Source organism: Diceros bicornis, chromosome 34, assembly GCF_020826845.1.
Source record: "Diceros bicornis minor isolate mBicDic1 chromosome 34, mDicBic1.mat.cur, whole genome shotgun sequence".
Classification (NCBI taxonomy): domain Eukaryota; kingdom Metazoa; phylum Chordata; class Mammalia; order Perissodactyla; family Rhinocerotidae; genus Diceros; species Diceros bicornis.
Window position 1 is genome coordinate 29,612,022 of NC_080773.1, and position 17,419 is coordinate 29,629,440.

The 17,419-nt window shown below is 40.0% G+C and overlaps 2 protein-coding genes across 7 annotated transcripts in view; both read right to left on the reverse strand.

Moving 5' to 3' along the window:
- Positions 1-2,306, reverse strand: part of LOC131397319 (zinc finger protein 677-like) — a 3,014-nt gene extending 708 nt beyond the window's left edge. The window contains 3 exon segments of the mRNA XM_058530121.1: positions 1-722; positions 725-1,306; positions 1,309-2,306. The exon segment at positions 1-722 is cut by the window's left edge and continues 708 nt beyond it. Coding sequence (XP_058386104.1) covers positions 559-722; positions 725-1,306; positions 1,309-1,957 — 1,395 coding nt within the window. The 5' untranslated portion in view covers positions 1,958-2,306 and the 3' untranslated portion in view covers positions 1-558.
- The window catches only part of LOC131397343 (zinc finger protein 677-like), a 47,204-nt gene extending 34,000 nt beyond the window's left edge, over positions 1-13,204 (reverse strand). For 2 of the 6 annotated variants that reach the window (XM_058530142.1, XM_058530141.1), the window contains exons 1-3: positions 12,817-13,203; positions 10,688-10,748; positions 8,740-8,866 (exon numbers count right to left, since the gene is read on the reverse strand). In XM_058530142.1, coding sequence (XP_058386125.1) covers positions 8,740-8,866; positions 10,688-10,702 — 142 coding nt within the window. In that variant the 5' untranslated portion in view covers positions 10,703-10,748; positions 12,817-13,203. Of the gene's footprint in view, positions 1-8,712; positions 8,867-10,687; positions 10,749-12,816 lie in introns of all 6 variants that reach the window. The other 4 variants (XM_058530143.1, XM_058530144.1, XM_058530140.1 and 1 more) reach the window with 3 other exon arrangements.
- Between the last annotated feature and the right edge of the window lie 4,215 nt (positions 13,205-17,419).

Here is a 17,419-nt window from a genome sequence, read left to right on the forward strand (position 1 = left end):
ATATATATTCTGATATCCAATGAGGTCTGAGCCCTGGTTACTAGCTTGAATATATACATTCCTATTATATGCTTTCTCTCCACAATGGAGTCTCTGATGTTGAAAAAGGCTTAAACATGTGCATAAGTTTTGTTTCAATCATATTTGTAAGGTTTCTTGTTCCTATGAATTCTCTGAGGATTCCCAAAGCTTGAGCTTTTGAATAAAAGTACTCCCACATATACTAGGTTTATAATGTTTATTTTTAGTACGTATTTTCCCTTGCCTAGGAAGACTTGCAAATTGGGTAAAGCCCTGCTGTACTAACTATAATTGTACGAGTTCTCTCTAGTAGGGATTCTCTAATGCTGAAGAGGGCTTGAAAATGAGGTACAAGATTTGCCACATTAGGTACATTTGTACGGTTTCTCTCCAGTATGGATTTGCTTTTGCTGAGTAAGGCTTGAATGCTCACCAAACGCTTTGCTGCATTCACTATCATTGTAAGGTTTCTCTCCAGTAGGAATTCCCTGATGAATTGTCAAGTTCAGCTTTTGAGTACAAACTTAGCCAAATGCATTAGATTTGGAAGGTCTCTCTCCAGTATGGATTGTTATATCTTTTAAGGCACAAAAATTGGGTAAAAGATTTGCCACAATCATTACATTTGCAAATGTTCTCACGAGTATGGATTTTCTTATGCCTAGTAAATACTGAACAATCAGCAAAGTCTTTGCCAATCCATTACATTTATAAGGTTTCTCTCCAGTATGAATTCTCTGATGAGTTGCAAGATTTGACTTGTGACTAGAGACCTTGCCACACTCATAATATTCGCAAGGTTTCTCTACAGTACGAATTCTTTTATGTTGAGTAAGCCTTGAGCGCTCAGCAAAGGCTTTGCTGCATTCATTACATTGGTAAGGTTTCGCTCCAGTATGAATTCTCTGATGAACTGCAAGATATGACTTTTGACCAAAGACCTTGCCACACTCATTACACTTGTAAAGTTTCTCTCCACTATGGAATCTCTTATGCTTAGTAAGTCCTGAAGAACCAGCAACGTCTTTGCCACATTCGTAACATTTGTAAGGTTTCTCTCCAGTATGAATTCTCTGATGTCCTTTAAGAGTGTCATAAAGGGTAAAAGCTTTGCCACACTCATTACATTTGTAAGGTTTGTCTCCAGTATGGATTCTCTTATGTTGAGTAAGGTTTGAACAGCTAGCAAAGGCTTTGCTGCATTCATTACATTTGTAAGGTCTCTGTCCAGAATGAATTCTCTCACATTTCAAGAGGTACAAGCTTTTGCTAAAAGCCTTACCCTCTTATTACATTTGTAAGATTTTTCTCTAGTATGTGTTTGCCCATATTGTGCAGGTAACAAAAGATATTTAAAAACCTTCCTATATTTATTACAAATATTTTTAACACCATGAGGAATTTGTTGAAGTGGTGAAACTGAGGAACCATGGTTGACAGACTTCTTAACTTGACTGCATTCACAAATTTTCTCCTCAGTTTGAAATCTCTGCAGTTCAGCTAGGTGTGCCTGCAAACCTGATTGAATTCTATTTTCCAAACACATTACATACTCATTTCTGGCATCACTTATGTTATTTTTCAGTTTTAACAAATTTCCTATAAATAGCTTATCATGCATGAAATATTGGTAGGTATTATTTCCTACAGAAACACTCTGCTTTTGAGGAAAATTATTTGTGGACTTACTACACCCATCTATTCTACGAGTGAGCTTTCCATTATGGATTAACGGCACTGCTTTGTGATTTCTGGCATCATATCCCCACACACTCCCAAACTTGTGCATATTTTCCAAGACTTCTTTGAGGTCAAAATCCTTGATGCCACAGCTTTCATTTCTTTCCAGTATCAGTAGATGGTAGAATTCTCCTTCATTAATGTCCTCTCTTGGCAATAATTCCTTTATTGCAAATCCAGCAGAAAGGCTTCCCATTGAGTTGGAAGAGAGATGTTTTATATTGAATTAGATAATTATACAGAAAGCAATCCTTATAATGAACAAAGTTATGAAATTTCTGAATCACTGTCTTCAAACACCACTGTAATATACAGATTTCTACATTTTTATTTTTATAATTTTTCCATATTAATATTCACTCTCACCTTTGATAATAAATTTTCAAAACAAACCATATACACTATACATATTTTCTGGCCATATAACTGGGTAATTAAATGATACTCCATAGTTAAGGAGTTGATCTACACACTGGCTAGTATATAACCGTAGGCATAAAATCCTCATGGAGACTTGAGGTTGTCTTCCATAATTCTTAATCTTTATAATGAGGTGTGTTGATATGAGGCTAGAAAAACATACCAAAAGAATATATGTTTAAAACAATGATAACAAAACATTTTTCTAACCCATGATAAATCACCAGGTAATTTAATAACTAACAACAATTATACAAAATAATAGTCTGAAATTCTAAAGAATTCTTCCTAAGGAACTAAAGAAAGAATTTACATTCAAGAAGGAACACACAATAGTTAAAAGGAACAATATGTTGAGAATCACTAAATTTGAAATATCACTTTCAGGGAAACACACATTAATATAAAGATCAAAAATTGAGGGTCCAGCCCTGTGGCCTAGTGGTTAAGTTTAGTGTGCTCTGCTTAAGCAGCTCGAGTTCTGTTTCCGGGCATGGACCTACACCACTCATCAATGGCAATGCTGTGGTGGAGACCCACATACAAAATAGAGGAATACTGGCACAGATGTTAGCTCAGGGCCAATCTTCCTCAAGTAAAAAGAGGAAGATTGGCAACAGATGTAAGCACAGGACAAATCTTCCCCAGCAAAAAACAGAAAAAAAGAAGGGCTAGCCCCAGTGGCCAAGTGGTTAAGCTCGGTGCACTCCCCTTCACTGGACTGGGTTCAGCTCCTGGCCATGGACCTACACCACTTGTCAGTGTCCCTGCTGTGGTGGTAGCCACATAGAAAATAGAAGAAGACTGGCAACAGATGTTAGCTCAGGGTGACTATTCCCCAAGCAAAAAAAAAAAAAAAAAGAGGAAGATTGGTGACAGACGTTAGCTTAGGGCAAATCTTCCTTAGCAGGAAAAAAAAAAATTATGGAAGACAGTCAGAAATCTCAACTACAATTTCATGTCTACAGTTATATAGTAGCTAGTACACAGATCAACTCTCTATGAAGTACCATTTAATTATCCAGTTAGAGGTTCATAAAATGTGGATAGTATATAGGATGTGGTTTGAAAATGTTATCTAAGCTGAGAGAAAACAATATAGAAAAAATTGTAAAAGAAAACCTACAAGATATAATGCAGTGCATGTAGCACAGGGAGGCGTGGGTCCTGTGGAAACTGGGATGCCTAGGTGCTCAAAGTTAATATACGGAAAGGCATAGTGTCCTTCATTTGGATCAACAAGAGATCTGAGAAAAGGCCAGGATTGGGATTTAGAAAAAGAGAGGAACTCTTTCCGCAAGAGGCATAATACTCATTCCCTAGGAACTACACTATGAGGATGAAGCAAACAAGGAAGAGATTAAAAAGGGAGACTATGCAGTGTCATGGGAAGAATGCAAATTTACATCTATTCCAATATTTGCTCTAAAAGTGATCAAATTGCATATGCCCTAAATTCCATTTTTATGCATATACTAAAGAGAGTCATATATATATTCTAGAAGACATGTACAAGAATGTTCTTAGGAAGACCCAAAAGCAAAAATCTGGAAAACACCACCAAGAGCAGAATGGATGAATTCACTCTGTATAAACACATATGGATGCAATAAAACCCTCTCAAAGGTCCAGTAATGGAGGGTGACTATGAATACTGATGATGATCTCTCACTGGGGGCCACAGAGGTTCTGTGGTAGAAACAAAGTTAGCAGGAGGTTATTGTCAAGGTTTCAACTCTTTTGGGATGTGATCATATTTGGTAAAACAGAACTCATGAACTCTATTATATAGATTTAAAAATAGAAATTTATCACTTTTGACACATTGAGTGTGTTAGTTCAAGTGTCCTTGTTTGTCATATAAAAATAAGAGTTGCCAATGCTTTAATATTTTCATTATATGAAATCATTTGTTTGGATGTTTTAACATTACAATCCCAAAGATATACGAGATAGCATGTGGCAAGTGCTCTTACTATATGTATTAGTAGACATGTGGTTATTATCCTTATGAATTCATAGAAATTAATACACACTAATCTAAAAGTAATGAATTGTAACTTCACAAACATCATCAGAAAGCAGTATCCTTAAAAGGAATTACTAAATGACCCAGAGCAAAGAACCACTAGCAAGGAAAAAGGGTGTTAGTCGCAGCATGTAAGCGTAGGAACAATTTTTGGCAGTACCATGTTGATCCACAGCAGAGGGCTATGTGCAGAGATGTGCTAAGCAAAATAAGTATCCAATAATACTCAGAACAAAAGAACAGCAATTGGATGTGTGACAATAAGGACCAGGTGACTTCCCAGAGAATTCAGGTCAAAGAGAAGAGCGAGAACAAAACAAGCTTCATGGGTTAATTGAAATATGTAATTTCAAGAATTTATATTGTCTGGGCAACACAAGTCTCAGAAGCAGTAGTACTGAGGGAATAATGGAGTGTAAAAAAAAGCCTATTTTCTACTACATGAAGGGGGATATTTAAATATTAGATTAGTATACAAAGTGCATGACAAATCTACACAGAGAGCAATCTTTAGAATAAACTATTTGCAGCAAAATATGAAAAGTCAGTGGAATTAAAATCAAATCCCAGTTATTTTTCAGAAAACTACATATACTATGGAAAAAGCAATGAATCTTATATAAAAAAAAATACGGAAAACCACTTGAATGGTATTTCTGTAGCGACGTAACTTAACAAAAGTGTTTTCACCGTATTAAAAATTCTCAGTTTCAAAAATGCAATAGATTTAATTGAGGAAAGTGTGTAAAAACAATGAGATAGCACTACACAGATATGAGAATACACAAAATCTAGAACAGTGACAACAGCAAATATTGGCAACAATGTGGAAAAAGAAATCTCATTCATTGCTGGTGGAAAGGCAAAATGGTACAGCAACATTGGAAGACACTTTGGAGTTTCTTAAACTGAAGATATTGTAACATGATATAGCAATCATGCTCCTTAGTATTTGCCCAAAGAGTTGAAAACTTATTTCCAACAAAAACTTGCACATGAATGTTTATAGCAGCTTCACCCATGACTGCCATAACTTGGAAGCAACCGAGATGTCCTTCAGAAGGTGAATAGAGAAATAAACTGAAGCACATCCAGATAACGGAAGCATTATCCAGCACTAAAAAGAAATGAGCTATCAAGCCATGAAGAGACATGAATGAACCTGAAGTGCATATAACTAAGTGAAAGGAGAAAATCTGAAAGGGCTATATACTGTTTGATTCCAAGTATATGACATTCTGGAAAAGGCATATGAGGATAGTGAAGAGATCCGTGGTTGCAGGGGTTAAGACGGAGGAAGAGATGAACAGGCAGAGAACAGAGGATTTTTAGGGCCATGAAATTAGTCTGTATGATTCTATTATGGTAGATATGTGTCATTACACATTGGTCCAACCCACACAATGTACAACACCAAGAGTGAACTCTAAGGTAAAGATGGACTTTGGGTGATAATGAGGGGTCAGTGTAGGTTCATGAATGGTAACAAATGTAGCACATTGGTGTGTATCCGGGATGTTGATAAATGGGAAGGTCTGCATGTGTGGGGGTAGCAAATACCTAACACATCTCCGTACTGTTCACTCTATTTTGCTGTGAAACTAAAAGTGCTCAAAATAATTGTCCACCAAAAAAGGTGTCTCAGCACTACTAAGCACTAAGTAATATGAAACAGAAGTAAAAATAATATCTAAGACTATCTTCTCAAAAAATTCTGGAGGTTATACAGGTCTTCGACAAAGTAATATTGAGTAATAACTGATCAAGAAAGAAATCACATGAGGTATACAAAACAATATTCATTCCATGACCCCACAATCCCAAATTGAGGGGAAAAAAAAGAACACTAAGGCTATCATCAAAAATATTGAACTGATGAAATAAATAGAAAACAAGGTCACGTATAACAACGAAGTTTGCAAGACGAAAGTATCAGTGACTTGAAGAAAACAAATTGCAGGAGAAAAAATGCAGGCACCATTTCACTTCATAAACTCCTTCAGTAAGATGTGTCAAAGCATATTTGGTGAAGGTGAATGAACAAGAGCACACACAGGGGATAAACAAAGGGCCATGAACAGTAATTTACTCAAGAGTCTCATATAAATTAGGTTGTGAACTTGGACAGTGTTCTCCTTAAGTTCCTACACCTTTTATTTCTTGCTGGCTCAGAGGAGATGATCACATTATGTCTGAACAATATTGTCATACTGCCCTTGGGAGACACTGTCAAACTCCTCAAAAAACAGGACAACTGGAAACACTTATCAGTCAGGCTCTCCTAATACTTTCCACCTCAGGATCCTGGGACATGCTGACTACCCACTGGCTTCAAGAGGCACTTCTGTAAGGAGCAGGATGATGTTCTAACATTATTAATCAGCGTTCTCCTTCAAGAATTTTCAGTTACCCAGTAAAAACCCTCCACGGGGGAGTCCACCACAAGTTATTCAACACCTAAAGATGAGTTATCTCAACAGAAATAGAGGATGAAACTTCAGACCCTTGGAATGTCTATTTCAAAAGCAAGTTTCAGAGGTAAAATCTTAGGAGAATAAGAGATCAGGAAGACCAAGGTCTTTCCATGTTCCCTGACAATCAGAGCAGGAAGAGGGAGAAAAATATAAGGTATGGGAGTAAAATAAGAGTCTCGGATCTTGGGGGGTTCTTGAGAAGAGGCTGTGCACTGTGTCTCAGCTCTTACTTGAGACGAAGGCCTGAAAGACTGAGATATACTCCCACGTAGCAATGGGGACCAAAGAGAGGATCTCAGTGTCTAGTTTTTGCATTACTGCTCAGAGACAATGTCAAACATTATAAAAAATTTTAAAATCTCTTTAACAATCTCAAATCCCATTCCTCTTTACACACGTGTGGCAAAAAGAGAACTGAAGAGACGGCTGAGGGGCCTGAATAGTCAGACAGGGCCTGACACAGCCCAGGGAGTTTCATGGAACCCCAGAGACAATGGAAGAGCAGCTATTTTCTTGTCTACCTCTTGAGAAGTTCTCCCAAAGGTATAAAAGGTGAATGGAAAGTGAATAGGTCCTGGGGTCAGGACCACAGAGGCCTCATCGCTGACCTCTGTGGACTGAGAACCAAGAGAGATGAAGGGGAAAGAAGACTCCATAGAGACAGCCATCTCGTTTCCCTCACAGCAAGGGACCAAACTGGTCAGAGAAGCCCGATGACAGAGTAATGTATATCATGATAAAGCTTTTGCCAGCCTCTGCGTGAGCTGGAGCATCATGGTAGAGTGAGACTTTAAACGTTTACACATTTCAATAGCAGTAGTAAGTGTGTGTGTGGTTGGTGGGGGGAATGTCTTTTGAGAGCTCATAAGAAATAAACTTTTATTTTCCCACAGATCTTTCCCCATTGAGGAGAGTTTCTTAAACAATATTTAACAAGGCAGCTTACTCTGAGCCCATCTATCTGAGCTCTTACTTGTGTTCACATTTCCTTACATTACAATCAGTCTGCATTCTTTCCTACTTTCCCTCCACTCTCCACAGTCCAGGGCTGTTTCCCTTGCTCAAAAATGGAGATAATATTCTACTCAAGAGAAATTTCTTCTTACAAAAGAAAAACGGAACATGATATGCTATATTTTTCCAGAACACATTCTCAGTTCTTTGTTCAGCTGAGAATTTCACCAACTAGGTGCCTTGAGAAACTCAATGGTGGGTATGGAAGCAATTAACTGTTTTTTCCAAATTGTTTCTTTTCCATTTTTATGTTAAGGAGATGCAACCACCAGCCATCCTGAAACTGACCAAGCCTCACCACAAGAGCTATGCCCAAGACCTTTGCCTTATTTTTAATGCAAAGCTCTCTCCAGGAGGAGCTTAGGCCTCATTATGTGGAAGCATGTTCTCCCACTGAGCCTGTGCAAGCAAATACCTGCTTCTCCCTTTTGAATATTCATTCCCCAACTGAAATAAAAGTCCTTGCTTCCCTTTGTTCAGGGATGCCATGACTTTGGAAATGATTCCTCATGGCCTCCTACACCACTTGTCAGCCATGCTGTGCCAGTGACCCACATGCAAAAAGGGGAAGATCGGCACAGACGTTAACTCAGGGCTAATCTTCCTCAAGCAAAAATAAAAAAAAGAGAAAGACTGGCAACAGATCTTAGCACAGGGTATATCTTCCATAGCAAAAAAAAAAAAAAAAAAAGGTATGCAGGCATCTAGCTTTCTCCCAAGAACAACCGAATCAAAAGCACAGGAGTAAAACCACAGAATCAGATGTTTTTAAAAATTTGCCATAAGGTTCTCTGACTACTACTGTTCTGCAACCGCCACTACTCACAAATGATACATGCAAAACTTCTGAAGAAAGGGAAAGTTAGAGTCTATGTGCCATACTAGGAAGACTTTCCTTTCTGAATCCAAACAGCTTCACTCTCTCAAGAACAGGGATTTGGAACTCAGACAAGCAAGTCTGGGGCTCCCAAGAGACTCACAAGGGGAAACGCAAAGATATACAAAGGTAGTTACCAACGTCAGAAAGGAAGTTATCCTCACCCAGGGAGAGCAGGTTCCTGTAGTTCTCCAACATCACATCCCTGTACAAGGCCCTCTGAGCAGGGTCCAGGCATTCCCACTCCTCCCGAGAGAATTCTATGGCCACATCCTTGAAGGTCAACCGTCCCTGAAAGGAGAGCACATTTCACCATGTCAACAGGGACAGAGTTCTTATTTTGACACAAATGAGACAAGCAGAGACGTGTAAGGTTTGACTTGGCTGGGTGAGTGTTCTCAGTGATCCACGTAAGAAAATTTATAGCAAGTTATAGTGCTCTAAGTTTCTTTTAACTGAGGTTAAATTCACATAACACAAAGTTAGCCATTTCAAACTACAATTCAGTGGCATTTAGTACATTCACATGTTGTATAAACGTCACCTCTATCTAGGTCAAAAACATCTTTCTCGTCCCAAAGGAAATCCATTACCCATTAAGCAGTTGCTTCCCACTCCCCTCTCCCCAGTTCCTGGTAATCACTAATACGCTTTCTGTCTGTATGGATTTACCTATTTTAGATATTTTCATATCACTGGATGGTATGAAATGTGTGACCTTTTGTGTCCAGCTTCTTTCACTGAGAATAGTAGTTTTGGTTCATCCATGGTGTAGTATGTGTCAGGACTACATTTGTCTCTTATGGAAGAATAATTTCACTGTATGACTATACCACATTTTATTTATTCACTCATCATTTCATGGACATTTGAGTTGTCACTACATTTTGGCTAACGTTGATGGTGCTACTATGAACATGTGCTTGAATACCTGTTTTCAATTCTTTTGCCTATATACCTAGAAGTGGAATTACTGGTTACACAGTTTAATTTTTTAAGGAGCTGCTACACTGTATTCCACAGTAGTGACACCATTTTCCAGCAATGTGTCAGGATTCTAATTTTTCCACATCTTTACCAACACTTGTCATTTTCTGTTTTAGTGTATTCATCCTAGTGTGTGACATGATATCTTATTGTGGTTTCGATTTTGCATTTTCCTGATGATTAATGTTATTGACCATCTCTTCATGTGCTTGTTGGCCATCACACACCTTTCATGGAGAAATGTCTATTAAAGTCCTTTGATCATTTTTTAATTGAGCTCTTTGAATTTTGGTTGAGTTGTAGGAGCTCTTCATATATTCTGGATACTAGACCCTGAGCAGATCTTTGATTTGCAAACATTTTCTCCCATTTGGTAGACTGTGTTTCACTTATATGATAGTGCCCTTCACTGCTCATAATTTTTAATTTTGATGGAGACCAATTTATTCTGTCTTTCTCTCTTTGCTTTTGGTGTCATATCTAAAAGTCCACTGCCAAATCCAAGGTAATGAAGAAATATGACTACGTTTCCATCAGAGTATTATAGTTTTAGGTCTTAAATTTACTCTTTGATTCATTCTGAATTAATTTTTTATATGGGGAAAGGTAGAGGTTCAATTTCATTCTCTTTCATGTGGATAAGCAGTTGTCTCAGCACCTCTTAAGAGACTATTATTTTCTGAGTGAGTTTTTGGCACCCTTTTAAAAAAGGAACTGATTTTAGATGTGTGGGTTTATTTGCGGGCTCTCAGTTCTATTCCATTGATTTATATTTCTATCACACAGTTTTGATTACTCTAGGATTACAATAAACTTTGATATTGGGAATTTTAGTCCTCTGACTTTGTTCTTCTTTCTCACTGTTATTTTGGTTATCTGGGGTCCTTAGCAATTCAACGTGAATTGTAAAAGTGGGTTTCCTATTTGTGCTAAAAAGGCTGTTGGAATTGCGGTGGGGATTCCACTGAATCTGGACAGTACTTTGAAGAGTACTGTCAGCTAAATAACACTAAGTCAAAATTTTAGGTAGGATCCTTCAGAGACAGAGAAGATTAGCAAGTCCAACATATGGCAATTTATGAATGAGCGAACAGAACAGTCCAGTCAATTAAGAATGACTTTTACCTTGGAAAGAGCCATTCCTTCCTTCTGTCCTCTTCCTCTGAGACTCTCAGGTTAGATTATTCTGTATGACAAAAATATGTTGTTCAATGCTTAGACTCACCACACCCCCTTCCTCTGCCACAAATATACACATAGGGAGAACCTCAATACAGGGGACAGACAACCCTTTGCTGCCCACTGTAACAGGAGGGAGCAGGGGCAACAAACTCCATATAGAGACCAATATATGAGTTTTTCACACAGTTCTCCAGAAAGCCCTCCCCTCCTACCGAACCCACACACTCTGCTGCAACTGCACTGTCCTTTGTCCACCTGGCATGAAGTGTAAGGAAAGCGCCTCATCCAAAATCTTGACTCCTCCCTAGGTAGCCCAAATCCAGTGACTGGTTGATGCAGGATATGGAAGTCTGTGCCTTCCCTCAATTTGGAAAAAGTCTGAAGGGCTACTCAACTCCAGAGCTCCCTGTGTCACAACAGTGATGAGCTTAGATTTTTGTCCTGAGGGTGACAGGAAACCATTAGAGGGTTTACTGCCAGGAGATGACACAATGAAACTTAACATTTACCCATGAAACACAGAGAGGGAGAGAGTGAAGCTGAAGGAGAGGCATGCCTCTGTCTCTGAGCCTCTGCCCCTGCCTCTTTCTTAGTGGTTTTCGTTATTTTTGGAGGACTGGGACACATTGCAAATAATAACTGCACACCCTGTACTAGAAAACTGTCAAATGCAGACACACAACAAATCTTGAAAATCATTTCAGGGATCTCATTAGCTCAGACTCAGAATTCCTGGTCTACTCTATCATCTCCATGTTACAGGTGGGGGCACTGGGGCTCAGAGGGGAGAAAGTTTACCAAGTTATCCTGAAGAGGTCTGAGTTCAGTGAGCAGAACAGGGTGTAAGTGGTCGCCTGGACAGGGCAGCAGAAAAGGTCTGTTCTAATCCAGATTACATTTCACATTCCTGCGCAAGAGAAGATTCTCTTTCATGGGTTTAATCAAACCCAAGCATTTAATTCCTCTTTTGCAGAAAAGTATTTAAAAAATGAAGTTACAAATAGTTATTAGTCTTGGAAAACATGAAAGAGGGGCACTGGGAGATGGGCTCTGAGCAATCCGTTCATCATGGACACATGAGCTCTACTGGAACAAAGTTCCAGATCCATCCAGCCCATCCTTCAACATCTGCACAGAAAGGACAAAGGGGACTTGAGGGGAACATCTACATAGTCGCAGACTTCAGCTCAGAAGTCACTACTTTAACAGATCACTTTAGGGAAGACATAACCTGTTCACTTTTAAACTAACTGGTTAAACTAGGTTTTGTTGTGTTAAAAGACTACCAACATACTTACCAGATGCACAGTGAAATACTATAGTTATTTACAGACATCAAAGAATAGTTCCAATATATGAGTAAAAGGCATAGAAACCTCATTCTCTGAACAATAAAATTAAGAAGGAAAATAATTTCGAAATTAGACAAAACACTTAAATTAAAACAAGTGTGAGGATACATCAAATTTAGAAAGGAATGACATGAACCACAGGGACAGAAAGTCCTCCCCCATTTCTTGAAAGGGAAGAGGGTGACCTGGAATTGACTGAGCTACAGTCTCTGCCCTCAGGGTGGATAGGGGCTGCATATGGAATTATCTTCCGACGCAATAATTAGAAAATGCAGATGCCTCATAAACCTGGCTTTGTAACGCTCATTCTCTTCTGTATAATTTTAGCAGTTCAACAAATCTTCAATTAGATTATAGAGCCTCAAGTCAGGACTACTTCACAACTTAATATCCCATATCCAATCAACTCAATACTCGCCCGGGTTTGGGTCCCTGGGTTTCTCCATCGCTGTGAGTTTTGCTCCCTGCATTCGTCTCTCTCTGTGTCCTGGTTCTCTCCTCTCCTTTGTCCATTTCTGTTTCTCCTTGTTTCTCCCCATCCTTTTGTTTCCCTCCCTCTCTATTCCTCCTCCTACAGAGTGTTGGCCCCACTCTGTTTCAACCTCTGCGTTCTTTCTCCGTGAACTTTCTGGTGGCCTCTAACTCCACGTATTTCGGCCTCTTTCTCCCCATCTCTTCCCCTCTGCTCTCCCTGGAGGGGGGTGAAGGGCATGTACCCACCTCCTGAGCGAGGACTGGACCACGCGGTTGGGCGGGGGGAGGGGAGTGGGGCGTCAGAGAAACGTTCTGAGCAGGAAAACGACAGGGCTGGCGGTCGGTGTCTACGCGGACCGAAGGCGGAAAGGCGGGACCGGCACCTGCCTCAGAGAGATTTTAACCGGAAACGGACGCAGACTCCCAGACCGCACGGAGCCGCAGGACTCGGGACGTCTATGGCGACGGCGCGAAAGGGACGAACTCACAGCGAGACGGACGAGCGGATTCAGAGATTTTAACTTAGGGGGCGACCTCGAAACCCGGGTGTGACGGCCGGGGGCCTGGGGACAGGGAACCTCAGGTACGAACTAGAAACACAGACTCACTCACAGAGCTCGCCGATTGCTACGTAAGATCCGCTTCTGTCTCCAGGAAACCGCGCATGCGCGTGCGTATCGGGGCGGGGCCGATAGGACGTGGCGAGCACAGAGGCGGGTGGGGCTTGGGCGACATAGAGGCGGGGCTGAGCGCGGTGTCTGGCGCTCTCCTCCGCCCCTCAGGTTTCCCTGTGTGTTTGTCTTCCGGCTCAACATCCTCTAGCCCTCTGCTTCTGGGTTCCTTTGAATCTGTCTGGTGTCCTTTGCAGCCCAACTTCCTAGAGAATTACACGTTTGTTGGCCACTTATGCTGGAAGCCGAGATATTGCCTCTTGACAAATTGAAAAGGAATTTCGTGAAAGTTTTTTTTTTTTTGAGGAAGATCAGCCTTGTGCTAACAACTGCCAATCGTCCTTTTTTGTTGAGGAAGACTGGCCCTGGGCTAACATCCATGCCCATCTTCCTCCACTTTATGTGGGACGCTGCCACAGCAAGGCCTGACAAGCGGTGCCCTCTGTGCGCACCACCAATCGCAACCAGCGAACCCCAGGCCGCCACAGCGGAGCTGCGCACTTAACCGTTTGTGCCACCAGGCTGGCCCTCCTGAAAGCGTTTTGACCAGTGGTTGCATCCGCGTGTCCTGTGAGGGAGGCGGCTGGGGCGCTGGGCCCTGTGGGAGCGGGGCGGGAGGCTTTGGGGGTCGTGGGATCCAGGAACATCTCAGACCGGGACAGTTACAACTTTAAGCAAAAGGCGGAATCGTCCGTGTAGGTGAGGGAAACTAGAATGTGACATGAAATGCAAACTGTGCATGCTCAGAGTGTGCAATTTTATACTAACCCCAGCAGAGCATAATTTCTATTTCTGTTCCCCATTGACTCGGGAGGCAGAGACACAACCCTGGGCTCCTTTCCAGGGACTTGATGGGGCCAGGCCCTGCGCTGTGGGGATGGAGAGCTGACAGGTTGTTTTAAAAGAAAAATTTCTTCTCGCATGGATAGAAATTAATTTTTCTTTCTTTAAATTTGTTATACTAATCCACACCTCTTCAGACGAATTTATAATACAAATACGTTTCAGAAGTCCAAGTGGACTTCCTGTATTTTGCTGAAGTCATTAATTAATATAATTGCAATTTCAATTTTTAAAATTTTTCTTCTCACTTATTCGGAACATTATTTTGAACTTAAAATTACGTTAGATAAATCAGGTATTTTAACCTGTCTCTTTTTTTTTCTGTGTCTGAATGTGTTATGTCATGTGCAGATAGTGAGGCTTGTAAAAGGTGGACTCTTTTGGAGATATTTGGCTTTGCTTTTAACTAATGAAATATCAATTTCGAAATATTTCCAGAGACATTTGATGAGGATGTCTATTCCCTTAGTAAACAATACATCCAAATATTATTTTTAGTTTTTCACATTTGCAATAGCATCATTTACAGTTTTAACAATTTTTAATTTGAAATATTCGAGCTAATAGCTCCTTTTCTGATCCTTGTGGATATTCTGAAGGTGGAGCTGACTGGATTTTTTTTCGACCAGATCACAACTGTACATGTTCCAGACATTTCTCAAAGGTTATTTTCAATAAACAGCACTCTTCCGTTTTCCCCAGAACTAATAACAGTTTCTCAAAGTTTTAAGGGATTTTTTCCTCTATTATTTTACTGAGGTTTTATTTACTTTTTTTTTTTTTAATAATTAAATGATGAGCTCAAATACATTGAAACTTTGGAAGATAAATTTCTCTTGGGGAAGAGAGCACAAGCAACTCTCTCCTGTCCCTCTATCTCCCCAGGCTCCCTGTGCTGAGCTCACGTCCCCTGTGCTCTGGTCCCTCCATGCAAACCAACTTTGAAGTGGATCTCCATGAAGGAGCCAGGACTCTACACCATTTGAGGTCAAGAGGTACTGATATCTAAACTCTCCATCTGGATATTCTTCAGTCACCTTGCCTTAGATGGGGGCCCCTAAACCACATTTTTTATCCAATATTCTACTCTGGTATTAACACATAAGATGTGCTTGGTAATTTTCCTGACCAGCTGAAGTGATTTCTCTTGAAGTTGACAGGAAACTTCTTGGTTGGAGGCTCCCATGGCCCCAAGAGAAGCTGAGCCCATAAGATGGTGTCTGAGCAAATCAAGGCCTAGCTGCCACCTCATTGGCTCTCCTTTTCCTGGCTGGGAATTCTACCTGGTAAGAGGTGAGGGTGAAAAATGTGAGATTGCATTTTAGCCTAAATTCCTCTACTTATATTTTTATTAATATTGTGATAACTAATAAAGGGAAATTGCATTTAAAATGGAGTCAGGAGGCCAGAAGGGGAAACTCCCATGCAGTGCCACCTGAAGTCAATAACAGGAAAGATAGTCAATTACAGACCCCATCAGAAAGATATCATCAACAGGAAGGTAGTCAATTACAGATTCCAACAGAATCATCAACAGGAAAGAATCACTAATTACAGGAAGAAAAATACATTGCATCCCAAACAGAAATCAACTACGCCAGGAACTTGGCCCATGAGAAATCATCACCACTCTGAACTCTTGCTTTGCTCCAATGGACTTTCATTCAAAACTACTACTCCCAATTTCCTCCTTTTTCTCTATAAAATAATGTTTCTCTCTCATGTGTTGCATTTGCCTGTGGATCTCCACAGCCTGCACGTTCTGAATTGCAATTCTTTGGCAACTCCTGAATAAACTCGTTTTGTTGGTAAAATAACTGGTTGTTTTATTTTTAGGGTTCATATATATGGTATCTGAAGTGGGATCCTAAGGAGGCGACCCCCAAGCGACGGCAACCCCTGGAATCTAGTGAGGTGACCATATCAAGCCCCTTGTGCTCATTGCTTCCGTGAGTCACTGTCTACTTTCCTTTTGGTGAGTCTTCTCCTGTACTTTGAGCTCTGCTCTGTCTGTGCTCTGAACTTTCTAACTTTTTTTGGGGGGATCAGGAGAAGGCTTGTCCTATCCAGAAAGAGACTTTGGCCTCCCGGCTGAAAGCTCCCTTCTTGGGTTCAAGAAGTCACTTTAGTGAGAATTCAGTTGTTTTCTGAAGGTAGCACAGTTCCTTTTGGGACTTATGCTTGCTGAAAATCCAGGAGTTTTCTTTGTTTTTCACATTCCTTTTGGAATCAAGGTTGGGAATCCAGCAACATTCTTTTCTTTTCAGATTCCTTCACGGTTCAGGGCTAGGACTCTAGTAACTTGCTTGGGTTTCAGAGGAGATGTCAGAAATGGCATCCATCCCATTCATCTAAATGTTCTGAGGGAAAAACATCTTCAGGGACCTTGACTGTTTGAGAACTTTGGGCCTGCTACATGTGCATTTTTAACTAAGTAGGCCAAACTGACCAAGAGTAGTCTGAAATTACAGTGGTCATCATAGGGAACTTTAGATCTGCCCAGACTCATTTTTCTTAAAACCAAATTGGAAGACTATGGCTCTAAAATGAAGCAAAGTGAATGGTATATTTATTTTGACTGGGACATTGAGGCTTCCAAATGTGCACAAGATTCTAAAACTGCCTCACTACAAGGGACCATATTTAAATTACCAAAAACAACTAAAAAGCTGAGGGAACACAAAATGGCTTCTGATGCCTCTCTTTCTCTTTTCCTGTTTTTTTTTTGTTTGTTTTATGCTCAGGACCCACCTCTGGTGCCATCCTCCTCCTTCCCTCTGTAGTACCTCTAGTGCTGAAACTTTGTCCATCTGAGCAAGTAACCTTAACTTAGTTCATCTTCCAAAAATGCAATTTGGATACAACTATTCCTTTTAAGTTTGTATCTGAGACGTGGCTTAAATTTTTAAAATAAGAGCTAGAAGGTCTCTGTGTCTATATTTATGTTGTATATGTCTATGTATATATGTGACTTTTTCTACCTCTAGATGGTAAGATTGATTTGTAAAATACCTCTATTTAATTGGCTTGAAATTAAGTGTTTATAAATTAAATATTCCTAAACCTCAGGAATACAATGGAAATTAACCCAATTTTTTTAAGTTTATTTGATCTAGGATTAATTTTTAGTACATAAAACCTAGCTTAACGTTGATGGTTTAATTGAAAAAGGCATGTTTTTAGAGTTATCAATGCTCAATATGATGCAGACAATACAACTTTCATTCCATATGGGTTTCTTAAGGTCATTTTATCTCTACTAGCAAAAAAGGAACTTAAGATGGTGTTTGCCTATTTAATGTCAAATTGAAGCAATGATTGTTAAAAATAAGTTA